The sequence below is a fragment of the Mus musculus genome, chromosome 3 (assembly GCF_000001635.26).
Source record: "Mus musculus strain C57BL/6J chromosome 3, GRCm38.p6 C57BL/6J".
Lineage (NCBI taxonomy): Eukaryota > Metazoa > Chordata > Mammalia > Rodentia > Muridae > Mus > Mus musculus.
The window spans coordinates 94,310,079-94,332,852 of record NC_000069.6 but is presented as its reverse complement, the minus strand read 5'-3'; the positions used below and the strand labels follow the sequence as shown (position 1 = coordinate 94,332,852).

The 22,774-nt window shown below is 42.6% G+C and overlaps 1 protein-coding gene and 1 pseudogene across 2 annotated transcripts; both read right to left on the bottom strand.

Moving 5' to 3' along the window:
- Positions 1 to 312: 312 nt before the first annotated feature.
- Them4 (thioesterase superfamily member 4) lies at positions 313 to 22,721 on the bottom strand. Of its 2 annotated transcripts, XM_030252868.1 has the most exons (7): positions 22,565 to 22,606; positions 15,277 to 15,463; positions 12,846 to 13,032; positions 9,112 to 9,271; positions 8,469 to 8,576; positions 2,967 to 3,091; positions 313 to 1,313 (listed from the first exon to the last, which is right to left on the bottom strand). In XM_030252868.1, the coding sequence occupies exons 4-7, from the start codon at positions 9,243 to 9,245 to the stop codon at positions 1,273 to 1,275; spliced, it is 408 nt and encodes a 135-aa protein (XP_030108728.1). In that variant the 5' UTR covers positions 9,246 to 9,271; positions 12,846 to 13,032; positions 15,277 to 15,463; positions 22,565 to 22,606; the 3' UTR covers positions 313 to 1,272. The 2 variants fall into 2 exon arrangements, with proteins under 2 accessions (XP_030108728.1, NP_083707.1); NM_029431.1 differs by lacking the exon at positions 12,846 to 13,032 and having other exon boundaries at positions 321 to 1,313; positions 22,565 to 22,721.
- On the bottom strand, positions 19,656 to 19,816 carry Gm52664 (annotated as a pseudogene).
- Positions 22,722 to 22,774: the final 53 nt, after the last annotated feature.

The window sequence follows — 22,774 nt, the reverse complement described above, 5'->3', positions numbered from 1 at the left end:
TCTGTGAGGGGAACAGTGTTTGGGATGTAAACAAATAAATTAATTAATAATAAAAAAGAAATAAAGAAAAGAAAAACAACAACAACAACAACAGATTTTTAAACAGAGAGATGGGTCAGAGGGTAAAGGAACTTGCTACTAACTCTGCTGACCTGAGTTCAATCTTCAGGACCCACATATTGGAAGGAGAGAGCCAACTGCCTTAAGCTGTTCCTTGACCTCTTCACATACACTGTCATAGCTCACATACACTCACATATAAATGTCACATATAAATATCTCACAAATAAATGTGAAAACAAGAAGCAAATATGCTTTCTAGAACATTAATCTCCCAATTTATTTTAGCACCTGAACACACACACACACTCAGACAAATAAATAAACATTCACAAAGAGAAATTTGGATACAACAGAGAGCAGACGATAAAGAATTACAATTAGAAATTATGCTGTGTCTGAAAACCAGGGAAAGCTGGACGCTTCCTTGGTAGAAGCCAGGAGAGAGTTCCTGCCCACAACTTTAAGAAGCAACATTTTGTTAATACTTTTAGACTTCTGGTGTCTGGGACTGCGACAGGGATGTTTTTGTTTGCTTAAACCACCTAACTTGTAGTTCTTCATTATAGTCCCAGAAAGCTAATAGAACCTTCTTCCAGGGATGACAAATTGTTTAAGATACAATTGCACAGGTAGGAAAAAAGAGCAGTATTTTAATCTCAAGGGCCCCAGACAACTGAGATGTGGGGGCCATTCCCACAGAAGTGAGCTGTGTTCCCTAATACAGCCAGAGAGATGTTTGTTCAGATACAACAAACCTAGCTTTGTAACACGCAGTGTGGCTTACGCACACACGCACCTCACTCACAACACTTCATATATTTATCCCTGCCTTTGGTTTTCTTGAATTTCCACATTTGCAGTCAAAGTTTCAATACAGTCTTTTTTTCTTTTTGTCTTTTTCTTCTGCAGTCCACAGCAGAGCAGGTCCTATGCTTGTTAGCTTTAAAGTCTGTTCATGTGTTAGAACTACACATTTGTCCTAGAGAGATACAGATTATTGTTGTGACTCTCCCAGGAAGTACTTCTTACAAAAAATCTGGAAGGTGGAGAGTGAGTTCCTGCAGCCATATTTCAGAGGCTGTTCTGAAGGGTCTGTGAGAGCAGGCTTTCCCTGGGAGATTCAGCAGCTGTGACAGGAGTGGAGATGGGTGCTGCTTCTGGAGGGGGAGAGCCTCATGCAGAACAGTGTGGAACTCATCAGAAGTTCTTTTATGTCAAAGGTTTCTCAGGATCCAGCTTTATAAATAAGGCTAAAACAAAAGAACAGATGATTGTAAGTCAACTGTTTTCTGTTTGATGAATTCAAGCAGGGAAATACACAAAGGCATTTCTACCCTCCCTCCCTCCCTCCCTCCCTCCCTCCCTCCCTCCCTCCCTCCCTCCCTCCCTCCCTCTCTCTCTCTCTCTCTCTCTCTCTATTTTTTGGTTTTTAGAGACAGGGTCTCTCTGTATAGCCCTGGCTGGCCTCGAACTCAGAAATCCACCTGCTGCTGCTTCCTCCTCCTTCTCCTCCTCCTCCTTTTTTCGAGACAGAATCTCTACCTTTCTACTCTCACCTCTTAGAAAACTTAAGAATCAACTTTTGGCTGCTGCTGGTGGTGGCATACATATTTAATACCAGCACACAGGCGGCAAAGGCAGGGGAATCTTTGTGAGTTTAAGGTGACCCTGGTTTCTATAGTAAGTTCTAGACCAGTGAAAACCCGTCTCAAAAATAAATTAATTTTTGATTTTCAAAGTCATTACCTTCCCTCACCTCTACCATGTCCTCCACTACTTCATGATTAATACTTCTATTAGGAGGTAGGTAGCCTGAGCCAACTGATATGGAAAGGTTTAATGAGTGTCCTAACAAGCTTTTCTTGTCAACCTGTCAGCCTTGGCACCTGAGAAAGGCGTCTCAATTGAGGGATTGCCTGTATCAGATTGGTCTGTGGGAGCACAAGGTTCTGGGCTAAGAAGACTAGGCATGAGCCTGCTCATTGAAGCAGTGTACTTCCATGGGACACTACCCTGAGTTCTATCCTGGACATCCCTCAATGGTGGACTGTGACCTGAAGTGTGAGCTAAAATCAATCTTTTCTTTCTTTAAACTGAATTTGGTCAGGACATTTTATCACAACAACAGAAGCGACCTAGAACAGAAAGACTAGGATTCCAAGCCTACAGCCTGGAATGGAGCTACAGACTGACTGTGGATTCAGACCATTAATGCCAGTTTCCCACCGATGTGAGTCTATGCTTTGCTCATTTTTTTTTTTTCCCCGATTGAAAATGAGGTTGGGATGCATCAATCCTGGAACCATAGCAGCCTCCTATGTTGCTATGAGATACAGTCCTGGAATCAGATCAAAGGATATCTCACTTCCAATTCTGATGGATATTGGCAAATAGGCCTTTCACTAGCAATCTGTAAGAATGCCTCTAGCCACAGATCTGGGTATACAGCTCAGTGGCAGAGTGCCTGTCTGACGCCTAGCATGTACATACAAAGCCTTGGGGTTTGATCAAGCACTGAAATATGTCCTATCCGCAAAACCAAACCAAAGCAAACCAAACCAAATCAAACCAACCAACCAACCAACCAACCAAAAACCAACAACAACCAACCTAAGCCAGGTGTTATGTGGTAAATCAAGTCTATAATTCAGGTACTCAGGAAGTAGAGGCAGAGGATCAGGAATTCAGGGTTATCCTTTGCCACATAGCAATTTCAAGGCCATCCCAGGCTACACAAAACCTTGTCTCAAACAATAAGCAATCAAATTAAAACCCAACTCCAAAACATTTAACGTGTTCTGTGCATGCATGGCATGAAAGTCAAAATTTCTGTGTGTTAAACAATGAAAGCAAACAACCCTAGTCCAACCCAGCCTCCAAGAGAGACAGTGGCAGCTTCTTACCCGTTGCCTCTGTGTATAAAGTCTTCTCATCAATACTTTGAATAGTACAGGAAACAAAAAGTTTCCTTCCTTCAATTTTTTGAAGTTGGCTATTTACCACAACAACAGAAAGAAGGGGGATAGGCCTGTAGAAGGAAGAAAAAAATTTTCATTAAATCTGTGTAATACCAAAAGATTATCAGGTGCACAACAGAGTGGAGAGTCATACCCAAATGCCAGTGAGTGGTTATCTCAGCTAGAACATTCCTCTGAGCTCCAACACCAACAGTTTCTCCTGCTTACTTTCCCTACATTACTGCCTGCAGGGAGGAACAGGCATGTGGTCCCAGACTGGGCGTCTAGGCTTCAGTTCAAAGAGATCACTGGGGTTTCCAGCTGTTGTGGGAGAGATTTTCCCATTAGGAGATCCAGAACCTAGTCTGATGCCAGCAACAGGAAAACAGGCCATGAGGTAGTCCTTGTCAGCTTCTCATCTCTTCTCAACATTTTTTTGGACCAGTTAGATGGCTCAGTAGGTGAAGACTTGCAGCCAAGCCTGAGTTCAATCTTAGGGATGCACATGGCGTTAGGAGACTCTGCAAGTTGTCCTTGGACCCCGCATGTATGCTGGGGCATACATGCACCCACCGGGATTTAATGAATACACAGATGTAATTAAACATTTTCTTATAACTTCTTTTTAGAGCACTTGTCTGGCAACAGCCAGTGCTATCTGTAGAACTTGCTCTGATGAGATAAACATCCCAGAACTGAGCTGTCCTATGCGGTAGCCACATGTGGCTACTGATCACTTGAGATGTGGCTACTATAAATGAGAGACTGAATCTTACAGTTTATTCTATTTTAATTAAATGTACTTAGATTTAAGTAGGTACATGTGTCTAGTGGCTAGTCATTGGGGAATCCTGGAGGTAGAATGGAGTACCACAATGCAAAGGACCGTCGAAGTCAGAGGCTGATGGGAAAGGTAAATCATGGAAGTGTCCTGTGCTCCAACAGCCCCACCTTGTGGATGAAGGGACTATAAGACACAAGGAAGTTGTCACTGTGACTGTCCAAGCCCAGGTGTCCCTTCCTCACCTTTTAACATTCCATCCCCATTAGCTTTTGCTGACCCTGTTGATGGAGAGAGACATCGGGCTTTGGTGTCTACTCAAGATTTGCCAAGGTCCTGGGGACATTTTGCATTCTTTTCTGTTCAGCATCTCATTTTCTTTTTTTAAAATTTCTTTTGAAATTTTAAAATTATGTATGCTTATCTTTGTGATAGTATATGCAGGTTAGTATAGTTTCTCAGAGAGGCCAGAGGAAGACACTAGATCCCCTAGAACTTCAGTTACAGTAGTTGTAAACTCACTGGGAACTGAACTCAGGTCCTCTGCAAAAGCAGGCAGTGCTCAGCCTCTGACCCGTCTACCCAGGTCCCTATAAACTTCTATCTATCTATCTATCTATCTATCTATCTATCTATCTATCTATCTATCTATCTATCTATCTATTTACTTGTTGTATGTGTATAAGGGCAGATGTGTATGTCTTATGGAGAATGTTTATAAGGGAGGTCAGAGAACAACTTTTGAGAGTTGTTTTTTTTTCCTACTTTGCTAAGGTAGGATCTACTCCAGGCTTGTTGGCCTGCACATTGCTGGCTGATTCTATCTCTGTCTTCAGTTTTAATGCAGTAGTGCTGGGTTACAGATTCCTGCCATGCTCAGCTTGTATTCTTTAACTATTCTGAAGCTGTTTTCTGCATGTATCTACTCTCACTTTTTCCTTTTTTTTTTTTTTTTTTTTTTTTTTTTTTTTTTGGTACAAATTGATTTTTGCTGATCTCAGTTTTCTTCTGGTTAGCTTTTATCTCACACATCTTCCTTCTTTTAAAATTTTACTGTGTCAGGCCAGGTATGGTGGTGGACACCCAGCAATCAGGAGGCTGAGGCAGGAGTTCTCTGTGAGTTCAAGACCATCCTGATCTATATAGAGCTCTAGGCTAGCCAGGGCTACATAGAGACCTTGTCTCAAAAACAAAAAGGAACAAACAGAAATCTCAAAATGTTTTCTGTATTTTTAAATGTATCACATGGTTCTCAGCTTTTTATATCTAATTGGATTTTGTAACCTGTCTTCAGACTGATGTACACACACTGACTTACCTCAGACTGATGTACACACACTGACTTACCTCAGACTGATGTACACACACTGACTTACCTCAGACTGATGTACACGCACTGACTTACCTCAGACTGATGTACATGCACTGACTTACCTCAGACTGATGTACACGCACTGACTTACCTCAGACTGATGTACACGCACTGACTTACCTCAGACTGATGTACACGCACTGACTTACCTCAGACTGATGTACACGCACTGACTTACCTCAGACTGATGTACACGCACTGACTTACTTCAGACTGATGTACACGCACTGACTTACTTCAGACTGATGTACACAAACAGACTTACTTCAGACTGATGTACACGCACTGACTTACCTCAGACTGATGTACACGCACTGACTTACTTCAGACTGATGTACACGCACTGACTTACTTCAGACTGATGTACACAAACAGACTTACTACTGATGTACAGGCACTGACTTACTTCAGACTGATGTACAAGTAGTGACTTACTTGCTGCACTGTCTTACTTTGTCTTCTATCTGATTCACATTTTCTGATCTTTTTATTCTTCTAGAGAGTTGAGGGTTTTCCTCTTTTTTATTTGTGCGTTTCTACTGCTTCATCTACTAATTATCACTCATTTTAATCTGCTCCCCACTGTTTGGCTTCTCTCCAACTCCAGAGCTGCTCCGTGTTCTAGCTTTCTGCTGTTCTGCAGGATGCAGACCCTGACCCTGCTGTTGAGACCTGTGTTTGCACATGCATCATTTACTTGCTCACTGTCTTCTTCCATCATCTGCCTTTGGTCATTCTGTCATGGCTTTCCTTCCCTCTGTGCTAGTCCTCTGTATGTTCTCTGTGCATTGCCCTATTTTTCCATAACCTTTCTCAAGTTTTTGGTTCAATGAAAACCACTTGAGGTGAGGACTTTGTCTCTGAGCCTCTGCTGTTGCTGTGGGGAGGTTTATTGCTAGGGTAATGGTGTCCCCTTGTGTCTGGGACAGCTGTCTAATAGATGCTCCTTTGTCTCTGACTTTTTTTCTTTCCCTGAGATAGGGTTTCCTGGCTGTCCTGCACTCACTACAGTATACCAGGCTGGCCTCAAACTCAGAAATCCCCCTGCCCTTTGCCTCCCAACTGCTGGGATTAAAGGTGTGGACCATCACACCAGAGCTGTCTCTGCAGCTTCTCTAGAACATTTGCATTAGATTATTATTATTAATTATTAATTATTATTTTTGTTTTTCAAGACAGGGTTACTCTGTATAGCTCTGGCTGTCCTGGAACTCACTCTGTAGACCAGGCTGGCCTCGAACTCAGAAATCTGCCTGCCTCTACCTCCCAAGTGCTGGGATTAAAGGCATGCACTACCATGCCCGGCAAGATATGACATTCTTACACAGACATATATACAGGCACCAATGCACAGAAAATAAAATAATTAAAAAAATAATACCTTTTTAAAAAAAGGTAAAAAGGATGCAATGTTTGTAAGATTTCAACTTTTTTTTAATTAAAAATGCTATTCTGTGACTTGAGTGGCAACATAACTGATCCCATTAGAGCAACCTTGAGAAAGAAGAAAGCTGGCTGCGGCATAATATTTCTTGGCCTTAGAATACATCACAAAGCTGGACAGTGGTGGCACAGGCCTCTGAGGAGCTCAGTGTCTGGTGTCTTTTTTGGCCACTCTCTATTTTCTTTTCTTTTTTTCTTTTTTGGTTTTTTCAAGACAGGGTTTCTCTGTGTAGCCCTGGCTGTCCTGGAACTCACTCTGTAGACCAGGCTGGCCCATTTTATTTTCTGAACCAGGGTCTCTTACTGAACCTGAAGCTCGCTGACCTGCTGAGACTATCTGGTCAGCAAGTCCAGGAGTCCTATCTTCACCTCCCCAGCGCTGCAACTGCAGTCATGTGGTACCATGCATAGCCTTTTCTAAAGTGGGTGCTGGGGTCCTGCACTCAGGCCCTCATGCATGCACAGAACAAACTTGACCAAGTGAGTAATCTTTCTTCCCTCATAGTAAGGGTCAAGAATGGGCACAATGGGCAAAATACAAATGGAAAACCTGGATATTTACATGTAAAAGAATGAATGTAGACCCTCATCAGTGGGAGCCTGAGTGGCTTAGGACACCTTTCCTGATTCTCTTAGATGGTAAATTGTATAATTAATTTTAATTTGAGGTTACTATTATTGGCCACTAGAGAGGAAGAAGTTAAACTAGCAATCCCTGCTTTTGCCAAAGGGATGGTAAGGGGCAGCAGAAACTACAAAAGAAGGTAAGTAGCTCTTGTCTCTTCCCTAACTGGACTTCTGGGTAACCAGGGCTTGGCAACTACACTGGCTACGATTTTATAAATGAAGTTTTATTCGAGCAAAGCTATCCTTACACACTATCAGAAACTGCTTCTTGTGCTTCCACGTCTGTGTCCCAGCCTACACAGTCCACAAATATAAAAACAGAAAAAGTTTACTCACATCTAAAATAAACTTTTCTATTGGATGATCTTAGCATAATACAACTAAGGATTATCTATAGACAATAAACTTACAATCTATGAAGCATGGCTTCCAAAAACTAGTAGTCAAGTAATACAGCGTTTGTGACATGAAAAGGGAGATGACTAGCAACTATGTACTATATGTTTGTGGTAATAACCTGTGACCTCTCTTAGAGACTTCTTATTTTGAAGCTTTGCTCTTACACTGTTTTGCCCTACAGTTGTTAGAGGCCATTCTGTTGTCTGATGTAGGACTGTAGCTGGATGGTGAAGATCATGGTGAATCTTGCTTTTGATGGATTCAAACTCATCTTATTTGTACTCAATTTTTTCTGTGTGAAGTTATAAGAAATCTCTCTCTCTTTTTTTTTTTTTAACAGGTGGGAATATTTGGTTGCTGCTGAACCTGAGGGTCTGGGTTTAATCTGTGGGATCCACATGGTAGAAAGAGAGAGCTGACTCCCATGGGTTACCCTACAAGCTCTGTATGCACAACATGATATATACCCTTCTCTCATATATACAAGTTAATAAAAAATAGAAACAGATTATTTCCCTAATGTTTTACTCAAACACAGAGAGCCAGGGCAGTCCTCAGCCTACAACTGGCATAGATCCCAGCCTCCTTACTGATGGAAGGACTAATTCTGAAGCACGAATTTCTCTTTTCAGAACTTCTTTGTACAGTTTGTCTGAAGCTCTCTGCAGAACTTTGAGAGCTCAGGCTTGGTGGCTTCCTCACTGTCCCTGTCCTTTACTAGTCCTTTGGGAGCACTTCCTGTATAGTAACAGACATACATCTTGACTTAGGATCTGCTGCTGGAGACTCTGACTTAAGAATGTAAGGAGAATTATCACAGACTTACTTTTTATAGGTGATGTTGAGGTTGGCAGTCATGGCAACGCCTTCGGAAATTGCACACGTGCCAGTAGTGACATCAATGATGGTTGCAATGGCACCTCCGTGAACAAATCTAGTCACAACAGCAGTGGAAAATAAAGTTTAAGAAGCTCAGGAGATAGCCTCTTAAGACAGAAATTATTTAAGTGTCTTTATACATTTACCTTATGTTCAGTATATTTAACGTTAAATAAAATTCATATCCTTAACTTTGTCAATAGCAGAAGGGATACTTATAATAAAGCTGGAGCTTAGTAGTAATCATATCATAGCACAAAAAAGCTAAAATTTATGTAAGTACAGATAAATAGAAGGGAGAAACCTTAAGTATCTTAATACTACCACCACATCATGGCTAAACCAATACAAATGTGTTCATCATACTCTGTTATTCTATGTCCTATAATAATATATTATATATATCATTTAATAGTATGTTGACATTTTCAAATGTAACCAATATAGATAATTTACAATAGTATGTTATAGACATCTTTCCATTTTAGTAAGGATGTATCTTCATTACTATTTTAATGTCATCTTTGTAGTTCCTGGGTTTGTGAGAGTAAAACTTTATCAGCTCCATGTTGCTAGGACATGGCTCTTACCCAGGTACTCCTTGCAGGTGAAGTCCTCCTTGAAACAAGGAGACCGTCCTCTTCTCAACTTTATTATAGAACATCGCATACTCAAAGCCTAGCCCTTCCTCGAAACTTCTGGTGAACTGTTGGGCCTTTGACATTTGTTCTTCTTTCTTAAACTTCGAGTCTGTAAAGAAATAGGGATATGGGTAGAGGAGGAAAAAACCAGGTATAATATAAATGCCATACCAGAATTAAGCTCCTGTATACTGATGAAATCACACATGGATAGAAAACTGATTAAAATGTCAATGAAAGGAATGGAAAGGACACATGAAACAGCACAGTGGCTAGGGTTGTAGTTTAATTGGTAGAGTGCATGCTTATTGTGCTCAAAGCATGATCTCCAGCACCACAAAAAACTCTATGGCAGTAGAAGATTATAATGTTGGCACTGGGAGGTAGAAGATGAGAAGTTTAAGGCCATCCTTGGCTACATAGTGAGTTTGAGGCCAGTTTGGACTACATGAAACCTTGTCTCAAAACAAAATAAAACTCTGGGCAGTGGTGGTGCACGCCTTTAATCCCAGCACTTGGGAGGCAGAGGCAGGTGGATCTTAGACTTTGAGCCCAGGCTGGTCTACAGAGCGAGTTCCAGGACAGATAGGGCTACACAGTGAAACTCTGTCTGAAAAAATTAAAAACCAAACCAAATCAACTAACCAATCAACCTACCAAAACCCAAAACCAACCAACCAAAACAACCATGTAAACATACACGTGAAGCAGCTTAACATACATGTAAACATACATGGACAGAATGAAAAAGAAAGCATAGTACCTACGCACACATAGGAATTACTGAATATGGTATATAAATGCTAATAGTAAACTAAGCAAAATTGTGAGGTACAGTCAGAAACTCTTCTTGGCGTCAGTCTATTTTAAATGGACTTTAACAAGAATGAATAACCTAATACCAACAAAATACCCATCCACTTGCTACAGCATTTCGAAAACAGACACATTTAAATAATAGACTGTTTTAAAAACACATATACATGGAGCGAAACTACTCAGAGATGAAAAGGAACATTAAATCAGAGCAGTAGAGCATGGGGATGGGACAGGCTGTACCAGAACAGATGCCACGTGAAGGTGGATGTGATTATAATCTGCTATCCTGAATCAGAAACAGTGTTCAGTACAATACATTGCCGTCTTTGGGTTAGAACCATATGGGCTCTGAAATCAGCTTAAGAGTTCAACATTTCTGGTCAAGAATATCAAACTGTGAGGGATCTCATAAAAATGAGAAAAATACATAGAACAAATGTGTTAAGAGAATTTGAGCTTCAGGTTCTACCCCTGTTTAACTGAGGCAGAATCTTTTGTAAATGCTCTTTTGCCAAGATTCCCAGGGGTGTCACGTTTGGGTTAAAGCCCAAGACTGGCTAATGCTGAGGGCAGTAGAGCAACAGCAGAAGACTGACACACTGAAGCACATGACTACAGGTGGGAGGAGGGCTCAGATGGAATACAAGAGGTGAGGGCCAACTTTACACCAGAAAATGAACAATGGCCTCCAAAATTGTCACGTAGACCAGTAGTGGCTTCCATGCCTACATCATTTCAGTAAAGCCGACCAGGTAGAAGCCAGGTTCCACCGGGTTAAGGGCATTCAATGAACTGCGTGAAGTCAGAATAATTTTAACAACAACAAAAAAATACCATTTTTATAGTGCCAGGGATCAGACCCAAGGCTCTGTGCACACTGGTCACCTCCTCTTAAAAAAAAAAGAATCTGGTGGAATGGGGCAGGGGTTGGTTTCAGTAGAACTAGGTCTATGCAGCCCAGGATGGTTTCAAACTCTCATCCTCCTGTCTGTGTCTCCTGAGTATTGTAACTATAGACATCTTCCACCATTCATAGCATTAAAATTTACCTTTAAATAAATTAATAGGTAAAATTTAATGTTAGTTACTTAAAGTTCTTCTCTTCCTTTGATAATTCTTGGCTTTAAACTGAAGAATCTAAACAGAAACCTGAAAATGACCAACTATTCATGTTAAAGTAATTTGACGTGTGTTTCATTTATCCCTTCAGCCATGAGGACACAGAGATATGGAATGGGAAAGTACTTTTTCTATGCTGTGTAGAACCAGAATTCCAAGCATGTGTAAAACTAAGTGTGGTGGTTGGTTTTTAAAATTTAATTTAATTTAATTTTTGGTTTTCTGAGACAGGGTTTCTCTGTGTAGCCCTGGCTGTCCTGGAACTCACTCTGTAGACCAGGCTGGCCTCAAACTCAGAAATCTGCCTGCCTCTGCCTCCCAAGTGCTGGGATTAAAGATGTGCCACCACTGCCCGGCGATGGTTGGTATTTTTGTCAATTCGACACAAGCTAACGTCATTTGGGAAGAGGGAGCCATAACTGAGGGATTGCCTCCATCATACTGCCCAAAGTCAAGCTGGAGGGACATTTTCATGAATATTGATTGATTTGGGAGGGCCCAGCCCACTGTGGGTGGTGGCATCCCTGGGTTCTAGGTGATATAAGAAATGGGCTGAACAAGCCACATTGAGTAAGTCAGAAAGCAGCCTTCCTCTGTGGCTTCTGCTTCGTTATTGCTTCTCTTTATGACTGCTTTTTAAAGCAGTAAACATGAAATAAACCCATTTCTCCTAAAGTTGCTTTTAGTCATGGTGTTTATACCAACAGAAAGCAAGCCAGGACACTAAGTTCTAATGATTAACTTGAGAAATGATCCGCTTTTGAATGGCTCCTAAGACCATAAGACCAAATAGAATTACAATAATAAAGAATACAGTGTACTTACTGCAGAGCTCACCCTGCTTGTGGGGTTTTGTGGTAAGCAGGCCCTAGGGCATGAGCATGGGAAAGCTGGCCCTGCCACTTGTCTTCCTTGGGGTGGGGTGGTGTGGGCAAAGGAGAGATGTCCACCCCCAACCCTAAACCCTGAGTAACCCTGACCCTGAATAACCCTAACCCTAATCACCCCCTACAATAAATAGATGATGTACTAGCTGGTTTTGTGTGTCAACTTGACACACGCTGGAGTTATCACAGAGAAAGGAGCCTCCCTTGAGGAAATGCCTCTATGAGATGCATTTTCTCAATTAGTGATTAAGGAGGGGAGAGTCCAGCCCATTGTGGGTGGTGCTGTCGTTGGACTGGTAGTCCTGAGTTCTATAAGAAAGCAAGTTGGGCAAGCCAGGGGAGGCAATCTAGTAAGCAGCACCCCTCTATGGCCTCTGCCTCAGCTCCTGCCTCCAAGTTCCTGCCCTGTGTGAGTTCCTATCTTGATTTCTTTTGGTGATGAATAGCAATGGGGAAGGCTAAACTGAATAAACCCTTTCCTCCTCAAGTTGGTTCTTGGTCATGATGTTTTGTGCAGGAATACAAACCCTGACTAAGACAGATGAGCTGGCCCCAGGGGTTATGAGAACTGAAGAGCTAGCCTTGTTCCTTATGGGTTGTAGCACTTGGGAAAGCAGGCACTATATCTCCCCTGGGCAGTGCAATAGAGCTGACCTTGCTGGTGTGGGCAAGGGTGAGCTACTCTCAATGGCACTATAGCAGGAGAGCTACCTTGCCCCTTGCTGGCTGCATCATTGGATGAGCTAGGTGGGACAAGGCTGAAAGGCTTTCTCAGGTGGTGTGCGTGCTGGAGAGTTGGCTCAGCTACCATCCAGGTCGAGATCCAGGGCTTTTGAGTTGGCCCACTCTAACATCTACCTCATTGATAAACTGCTGGAGCACGTGAAGAGGCCAGTCCTGTAGATCCAAAGCTGCAGGATCTCCATGACACAGGGCAACAACAGGACATCCAAGAGAAGTGAGGATCCAATATTGATAGTGTAGCAGAAGTCAGAGGCCTTGAACCAGACCAATGACTCATTGTAATGGCCATTTCCAAGGAAAGCTGTGTGGACAAAAGGGTATACTGTGGGATGCACTGTGATACACTACTGCTCCCACAATGAGACTTTTTTTTTTCTTTTGTGTGGGAGGTTGCAAGGGTGGAGGCAGGTATGAGAGGACAGGGAAATGAGTGGGACTGGTATGCATGATGTGAAATTCACAAAGAAACAATAAAAAGTTAAATTAAAAAAGAATACGGTGTCCTGAGAAATTGGTGCAACCGATGATGTCAGTGTGCTGGAAAGTTCCTGAGAGAATGGAAGAGTAATGCATTCTGGAAGGTCTGTTGCTGACGAGGTGTGGCAGGGAGGAATGTCCAGAGCAGTCCAAGGGAAGGGAACACAGTGCACAAGTCACTCATGGTGAGTTCATTCTTGCAGGGCAGAAGCAGATCAAGCTTAGGTATAGGAAGGAGGGGACAAGAGTTGTTGAGAGCTTGGAAATGCTCTTCTGTTGGCTTTCATTTTCATGGAGTGAAATAGAAAGTGAGACCTGCTGAGAATGAGACCAGGAAAGAATTAGAAGTGTGAGTAAAAAGAAGAGCAGGAGGGTCAATAGACCAGGAAAACAGGGGACATACTGTCAGGATACACTAAGGGCTATTTTGAAGTCATTAACTTCAGAGAATCAATCAAACCAACCAACCTCTCTGAAAATTAAAATAATTATTTGATACAAAATATGTTAAAAAGCAAACAAACTCAGAATGTCAGGAAGTGTAATTTCTGAGTGTTGAGTATGACGTAGGTTGTCATTGGGCTTAAAATCTGAGAGATTAGAGGTTGTGCTGGCTAGTTTATGTGAACTTGACACAAGCTAGAGTCATCAGAGAGGAGGGGGCCTCAACTGAGAACATGCTTCAGTAAGATCTGACTGTAGGGCATTTTCTTAATTAGTGACCAGTGAGGGAGGGCACATCCCATCTTGGATGGTGCCAACCCTGGGCTGACGATCCTGGGTTCTATAAAAAAGCAGGCTGAGCAAGCCATGGGGAGCAAGCCAGTAAGCAGCACTCTTCCATGGTCTCTATATCAGCTCCTGCCTCCAGGTTCCTGCCTGGGTTAAGTTCCTTTCCTCACTTCCTTTATAGATGAAATGAAACATGCAAATGTAAGCCAAAGAAACCCTTTCCTCCTCAACTTGCTTTTAGTTATGGTGTTTCATTACAGCAACGGTAACTCCAACTAAGACAGAGGGTGATTCAAGTGTTCTGACCTTCTCAGAGGGATGGAGCCAGATTCTGAGATAAAGAGAAAAGAAATTGGTGATGTCAGCTTCAAGATGCCAGCTTGGGACTGTAAGTGTTGCAGTTCTGAAGAGAAAGGCTTCACCTACAGGAGTGTTACAGCTCTGCTCTGGCTGTGGGGAAGGTTTCCCCAATGCAAGTGTAACAGCTCTGCTTCAAGAGGTACCCTGGTAGCCAGGAGCCAAGGAATACCACAAAGTCATACTGCACAACAAACCTCACAGAAGGAATTTATTGTAAGGGAAAAGCCCAGTGGGTGATTCTGAGAAGCTGCAGAAGCCAGGGTTTACATGAGGTTTCTTGGGGTGGTGGCACTTCCTAGGGTGGAAATTTCCAGGGTGAGAGCTGGTAGGATTTCAAGTCCTAAGCTTGGGGTGAGCTCAGGGATTTTTTTTTTTTCTTTTGCTCATGGATTGGCAGGGTTCTGTGGCAAGCTCGTTGATTGGTAGGATTCTGTTTCTTGGCCCTGGTTTTGGGCTGGGGGTGGTGGGGTGGGGTGGGCAGCGGGTGTCAGGTATAGGGTACTTTTCTTTTGGCCCTTTTACCCTACATGAATCATCTCATTTTTGACAGTGTGCTTTCTATCCTCTCATAATTCACAAAATTTAGCGAGATTTCTGGTCTGGTTCTACGGTCCCCAGTTTATTTATTTAGTCTCTTTCCTTTCTCTCTAACCTGCTTTCCATTTCCCTTCTTTCTTCTTTCCTTACCCTTCAGTCCTTCTTTGCTCTGCTTCCCACCCCCTTTTATCCTTCCTCCCCATTCAGAAAGGGGGCCTTGCTATGTAGCCCATGGATTTGAACTTGCTATATGGCCGGGCTGACCTTGAGCTCAGGATCTCCCTGCCTCACCCTACTGCGAGGGATTACACACATGGAAGATCTACCATACCTAGCTCTAACTTCCCATTAAGTAATACTCAGTGCTTCAGTCTGCAACAACACTTTACCCTGATATCCAAATATTATTTATTGGAAATAATTTATGCATTATTCTTACCAACAAAAAGGGTTTGGAACTCTTGAATAGCTCGAGTAGGGTTTTGTCTGTGTGAAGGCATGCGTTTCCAGGAGCCATCTTCACATTTCTTCATGAACTGATCAAAAAGGAGTCTGAGGTCCTTAGTCCAGCTGGGGTTAGGGAGAGCATAGTCCTTACGAATGACTTTCTCAGAAGAAAATAACCTCTAGAAGACAGACAAGAAAGCGAGGAATAGGAAATGTGTAGTATTTCATACTTTCTGCAAGTTCCTAAGTTCATTTGTCCTACACACCTTCACAGAAAAGGAGAATGACAAAGGGTCAGTGATTTGCCTAACTTCTCCCAGCTAGTTACTGGTGGGGATAGCATTAGGCCCAGGTGAACCAGTCACCAGACATAGAGAGATGGATTGATATTATCAAAAGTATACAGGTGAGGCACACATAGGAAGCTGGAACACAAGGGATAGTATTGTTTTAGTATTTGGATCTTTGACATAAATACTGACAAACAGAAAGTAGCCATCTGGAAAGAGTAGTGTATATAAAACCAAAACCAAACAAACATAAACAAAACCTGAAATGAATTTATAAAAATGCAAGGAGGCATGAAATAGTTTTGAAGGGTTTTATTATACTCTATGCAATAGGAACTAACAACTGTCCCCATTTTACAAATGAAATTAAAGTCTAAAAGAAGCTAGGTAATGTCAAAGTATAAGAGAAGGAACAGAATCCTGGGAACCTCCTCCATTCCAGGTCTCAGAAGACCAGCAGTGTCAACTAACCTGGACCCCTGGGAGCTCCCAGATACTAAGCCTCTAACTAAAGAGCATACATGAGCTGGTCAGAAGCTTCTGGCACATATGTAGCAGAGGACTGCCTTGTCTGGCCTCAGTGGGAGAGGATGTGCTTAATCGTGTAGAGACTTGATGCCTCAGGGATGGGAGATGCCCAGAGCGGGGCAACCCCTCAGAGTTGAAGGGGTTGGGGTAAGAACTCTGTGAGGGGGGACCAGGAGAGGGGGCAACATTTGGGATATAAATAAATAAAATAATTTATTAATAGAAAAAAAGGAGAAGGTGCAGAAGTATATAGAGGTGTAGGCAAAGCCTCAATGCTATGCTAACTAGTTTGAATTCTATCTGCAGCACTCTCAGATTATTTAAGCAGGGAGTGATGTGATCAGATTTGGCCATAATAGGAAAGAGAGTGGTAATGTCTAAGATTGCAAATGAGGGTTTTCCTTGGAGGCACTTGGGTAACTCAGTGAGAATTATGAGATCGTAAGGCAGAACTTGGGGACAACTTCCATAAAGCAATGAGGGAATAAGGTAAATACTACAGCCAGTCCCTGTTGTATGAATTACACTATAGAAATAAATGATAATTAATTACAATAAAGAATACAAGAGGGACAAGAGGAAGCTGGGAGAAGAGAGGTTGGTATCATGGTAACTACGATTTCCAACCATGATACTTCTCTGGAGCACTGAGCATTGCCACTATTCCAGTCGACAACTAGAAGGTTGCAGGATTGGGAAGACAGGGTGTGATCTATGGAGGAGCATACTCAAATGCTCCCAGACAGCAGACAGGAAAGCTGCTACAGAAACCTCACAACAGTTATGATCACAGAAGGTATCTACCATTCGGAGTTCTACTTGTAGTCACCATCCTGATTGCTGTGTGTGTCACTTGGGCCACACCCCTGACACTATGCTGCGCTCACTGATGGGAGAATCAGCTTCTGCTGATGCCTGGGCTGACTCCAATCCTGGTTCAATAGGAAGAACAGAGGGACCCTGCCTCAAGTACTCTATGAAAACAACAACAACAACAACAACAACAACAAACTGGGTTGGTGAGATGGCTCGGTGGGTATAGGGTAAAGCCTGCACCAGGTCTCACAACCCCAGCTGGATCCTTGAAACTTGTATGCTGGGAGGAGAGAAGGAAAAGTTGCTCACAAAGTTCCACTCACAAATACATAAATGCAAACAGAAGAACAACCAAACCCTTCGTCAGAGATAAAAAGGAAGTCCTGATTTTGTGGTACTAGAGCATTGAGGAAAAAAACAGAAACAACATTTTCCTGTAGCTCAGGATAAGCAACTATTTTCTATGCTGCTTTGATCAGGTAATCCCTTCAGAACCCAGCCTAGATAGTCTGGGAAAGACAGACAAGCTCCACCCATTATTTCTTACTCTAAATACAACTGTGGTAAAATATTGATGCATTTCCTCCAAGTTCTTCCCATTTACTGCACTGTACCCTGATTTATACTGCTAACGAAGTTCATTTCACATTTTCCTGGCAAGCCTCTGACAGCAAAAACCTTGCATAGTTCTCAGATAGTTAATTTCGTTCAGCAGGGTTTTGTTTTGTTTTTCTTTTCTCTTTTCTCTTTATACTGCTCCTAGTAATGTCAGAAGCTACACCAGTAAAATCTCACCAACATGACTACCTAAACCTGAGCTGGACAGGGAGGATGAGGACACCAACAAACAAGCTAAACCACCACAGTGAACAGTGCAAGAGGCTTCCGCCCTTCACAAAGAACTACAGGGAACCAACCAGTGAAGGGAGTGGGAGGGAGACGTGGTCTTCCTCAGGGAAAGGCACCCAATCGGTTGCCCAGTCCCAAACAGTCAGCGCTCAAAACATACATACATTATATGGACTTAACAGGCTATACCTGGGATTATGCATGGATATATAAATGCATATATCCATATATATATAAACTTACAAAAACAACTGATCTTAAAAGAGGTCATGAATTTAAAGGAGAATGAGGAGGGTATATGAGAGGGCTTAGAGGGTAAAAGGGAAGGGAGAAATGATGCAATTAAAATGCAATCTCAAAAAATTTGTTTTATTTTGTTTTTGAGGCAGGATGTTGCTATAATACCCTACCTGGCCTTAAATTTGTAATCTTCCTGTCTCCTAAATACTGGGATTACAGGCATGTACAACGGTGTCCAGCTTGAAATCAGTCTTCTTCCCCTTCCTTCCTTCCTCTCTCCCTCCCTCCATCTCTTTCTTCCTCCCTCCCTCCTTTCTTCCTTTCTTCAAGACTAAGGCTCACTATGAAGCCCTTGGATGGTCTGGAATTCATTCTGTAGACCCGGCTGGTCTTGAACTTACAGAGCTCTGCTTGCCTCTGCCTGCCTCTGCCTCCCTAGTGCCAAGATCAAAGGTGTGTACTAGCATGCCAACTCTTTGGAGGAATCAGTTCTCTTCTTCTACCATGGGGGTCCCAGGGATTGAACTCAAGCTTGTATTTAGTAAGCACAGCACCCTCACCCCATCTCTGCTGCCTCTTATCTATCTGTCTATCTATCTATCTATCTATCTATCTATCTATCTATCTATCTATCTATCTATCTATCTATCTATCTATCTATGGATAGGGTCTCGGGTCTCACTATATGTAGCCTTGTCTGGCCTGGTACTCAATATGTAGATCAGGCTGGCCTTGAACTCAGAGATCCACCTGTCTCTCCCTCCCAAGTGCTGGCATTAAAGGCGTGCACTACCATACCTGACCTTGTTGGAGGAGGTGTATCCCTGAGTGAGGGTTTTGAGATTTTTTACATCTCAGACATTCCCAGTTAGCTCTTTGCCTCCTACTTGAAGGTAAGGGTGTAAGCCCTCTGTAGCACCTGCAGCACCATGCCTGCCCGCTACCATGCACCCCACTGACAGCCATGGACTTAACCTCTAAAACTGTAAGCCCCCAATATACTCCTTCTATAAATTGCCTTGGTCACGGTATCTTCACAGCAATACAAAAGTAACTAAGGCAGGAAGAACTCTTAACTACTAAGCTATCTCTCCAGGACCCAGTAATAACCATTTTTGTTTGTTTGTTTTGAGATAGGGTCTTATTATGCAGCCCTGGCTGTCCTGGAATTCACAATGTAGGTCAGGTTGGCCTCAGACTCACAGAGTTGCCTTCTGAGTGCTGGAATTAAAGGTGTGTTATCATATCACAATGCTCGGTTTAATAATCACCCCACCCCCTTTTTTTGAGACAGGGTTTTTCTGTGTAGCCCTGGCTGTTCTGGAAGTCACAAGAAGAGGGCATCAGATCTCACTACGGATGCTTGTGAGCCACCATGTGTTTGCTGGGATTTGAACTCGGGACCTCCGGAAGAGCAGTTGGTGCTCTTAACCGCTGAGCCATCTCACCAGCCCAAACTTTTATTTTTTGAGACAGGGTTTCATTGCTCTGGACCTCACTGCATAGACCAGACCTACTTCTACCTACTTGTGCTCAATCTACTGCTTCTTGTGTGCTGGAATTAAAGGTGTGCTCCACCACACCCAGTCTGATTTTAACTTTTAAAATAAAATCCAATAAATTGTTTTGAGTTCTATTATATACCTTGTTTTTATGCAGGGAACAGGAAAGACAAAAAGAAAAGACCTAGGCTCTGCCTTTAAATGTGAGAAGCCTCAGGTAATGGGAAATATAACTATACATAGATATGGATACAAGTGCTCTCATGGAATACTTCACTTGATCTTAGCCAAAAGGCCGAGAAGCGATCTCATGGAATACTTAAACAACACACATCATCAAAAAACCCAGACTGATTTCTTGCAGCCAAAGTTCATGAAAGGGAGTACTAAAGGCTACTCTAAGCAAAGGCCCGGAGAATGAAATAGCTACAGACATACTGGAGGACTGCTAGGATCTCAGCCTTCACACATGGAAAGTGCAGAGAAAAGAGGTGTAGCCAGACACAGCTGACAATTCAGAAGAAGGATCACAACTCAGGTCTTGAATGTAACCTTCTAGGTTAATGGTTTTTAAAAAATCAGTGTGAAAGGTGATTTTAGGTAGCACAAGGACAAAGATAGACGTATGCTTTAAATATTATAAGTAACATAATATATAATTACAGTAATAATAAAGTACATTATATATAGTTATGTAACCCAGAAGAACATGAGTAGCACATCACACTTGTTACAGTAAAAGTGTTTTTACTTAGGATGAAGCTACATAAAGAGACAATCATGGGGCTGGAGAGATGGCTCAGTGGTTAACAGCACTGGTTGTTCTTCCAGAGCATGCAGGGTCATTTCCAGCACTCCCAAGGCTGTACAACTGTCCATAACTCTATCTCAGGGGGATTCAACACCCTCATCTGGCCTTTATAGGCACTGCCACAGACATACGAGAGGCAACACACATAAAAAATAAATTAAGTTTTTTCCTTCTTTTCTGTTTTTGTTTTGTTTTTGCTTTTTCTTTGTTTTTAATTGTTTCTTGAGACAGGGTTTCCCTGTGTGGCTCTGGCTGTCCTGGAACTTCTTCTATAGACCTTGAGGTCATATAGATCCTCCTGCCTCTGCCTCATGAGTGCTGGGCATAAAGACATGCACTACCACTGCCTAGCTCTTTTTTTTTTTCTTTTTATAAAGGGCAATCATGTAAGAATCATGAAGTTGGTGTGTTGAAATGCTCAATTCCCATAAAGAGCCTTCAGCACAGTAACAGCATTGGTTTTTACAAAGTTTCACCAAGTGCAAAGGATGAGTTAAAATAGTGAGAAAAAAGCAAAAGTAGCAAAGACTGATAAAAATCTGGGCTAGCTATAGCCCAGAGCCGAACTAGGTACAGAGGAACAAGAAGAGAAGGTTCAAGTGACACTCAGTGCTAGAACCCAGGGAAATGGGAGTTACTAACCCCAGGAAAGAGGAAGCAGAGGAGTCTTGGATGATTCCAGACTTGTGGTTTGGATGGCAAGGTTAGAAGTAAAAGATGCTTGCTAGTGTGAACGTGCAGATGGCAGAGAATGGGAGTGAAGCTACTAATTTCAGTTGGAGCCATGCCGAGCTACCTTCTGGACACCACAGTGTTGTGGGAAATAAAAGAAACTCAACTTTCAGTTCAAAGAGGCGAGGTCTAAGCGCTACTTGTGGTGAATGCACTTGTAAATTCATAGCACAGGCTATGAATAAAGGACAAGTTGTAGGGATAATCATTACCCTTTGTTCTCAGCAGGGGAAAGGTCATGCTTGATCTTTAGTTATACATTTATGGAAGTTGGACTTGTACTTGTAAAATAAGTTATGACTTTTTCTGCCTCCTTTTAAGATACGTTACTAAATCAAAAGCAGCATGATGAAAAAAAAAAAAAGGCCTGCAAATACTAATGCTGTAATGTTCTCAGCTCAGCACAGACTGCCAGGCTCCAACATGTAATTAAACTAATTCATATTTGTTGTTGTAAGACTAGCACGAATCATTTTCTTTTCTAATCGGCAAGATGGTACCTGGCTGATGTCAATACATCAACATTCATCATTATTTTAAAATTGTGTGTGTGTGTCTATCACCCAGGGCCTCCAGCCCTCTTATTGTCTAGCAGGAAGCTGCAATAGCTTGAGAGAGATGCCACTCCCCTAATAATCAAAGTTCTTTTTCATTTCTCAATACAGAGCTGTTCCCTGTCAGCTGTCGTTCTTTATTACAACACATTGTATACAAACATTTGATTTGGCAAACTGATCCCATTCTCCCAAATTAAACCCGTAAATTTCTTGGGCGGAACGTTTTTTCCCCTTAGCTAACTATAATACGACCTATCGTCAGTGGCCAATCACACCTGACATATATGATAGTCTTTAAACTAACAGGCTCCCATTAGACAGTTTGGGCTAACTCTATCGAGCCAGTCCAAGAGCAATTTCTTTGATAGAGACAGTTCTTACTGTCGATATACATTTTCAGTACACACGGACACACACGCGGGCGTGAGTTGGAGCTCAACAAGTATTGACTACATCAATAGAACAAAGGCAGGGATAAAAATATGGACAGGCAACATTTAAGATTTACATTCCAGGTATGCTAAATGCTTCCCTTGCATTATCTCATTTAGTCTCATAACATCCTCTAAGATGATGAAAACGGGCTAGAGAGGGAGTAATTATCTGACAATCAGAAGTCTACTTCTTCCTGAATTGGTTATAACGAATCAGAGTCTATCAGGATTAGATCCCTGCTAAGGATAAATGGTCTTCTCCAGGGGTCAATAATGGCTCTTTCACAGTTTTCTGGGTGACCTTGCTTATCCTTTCTTATTATCTCAGTCTTAGTAGTGGCGATCCCATCCCTGCAGACCTAGTTCAACCTTGAGTCACTTTCCCTTCCGGCTCCTCCCGATTCGAATCTCAGGGCAGAAGAGCCCAAGAGCCCCGTCACAGCCAGGGGCAGGTGTTAGCTTAGTCTCGGTCGTGCTGTCTCCCCTTCTCGCCCCACGAAAGCAAGCGTCCCGGGACTCACCCTAGCTGCTCCTGGCCGCCTCGCAGGCGTGGCCCCAAGAGTGCGCAGGCGCATAGCGCAGTTTCTCAGCATTGCTCAAGCCGAGGGCAGGACGCTGCTCTCTGCTCTGTTCCAGAAAGAGCCACACTATCCACACGCCGACTCTGGGCTATTAACTGTGGAGGCGGGCGGGTGGAGGGCGGAGCCGCGCGCCGCCCACAGTGCTGGCGC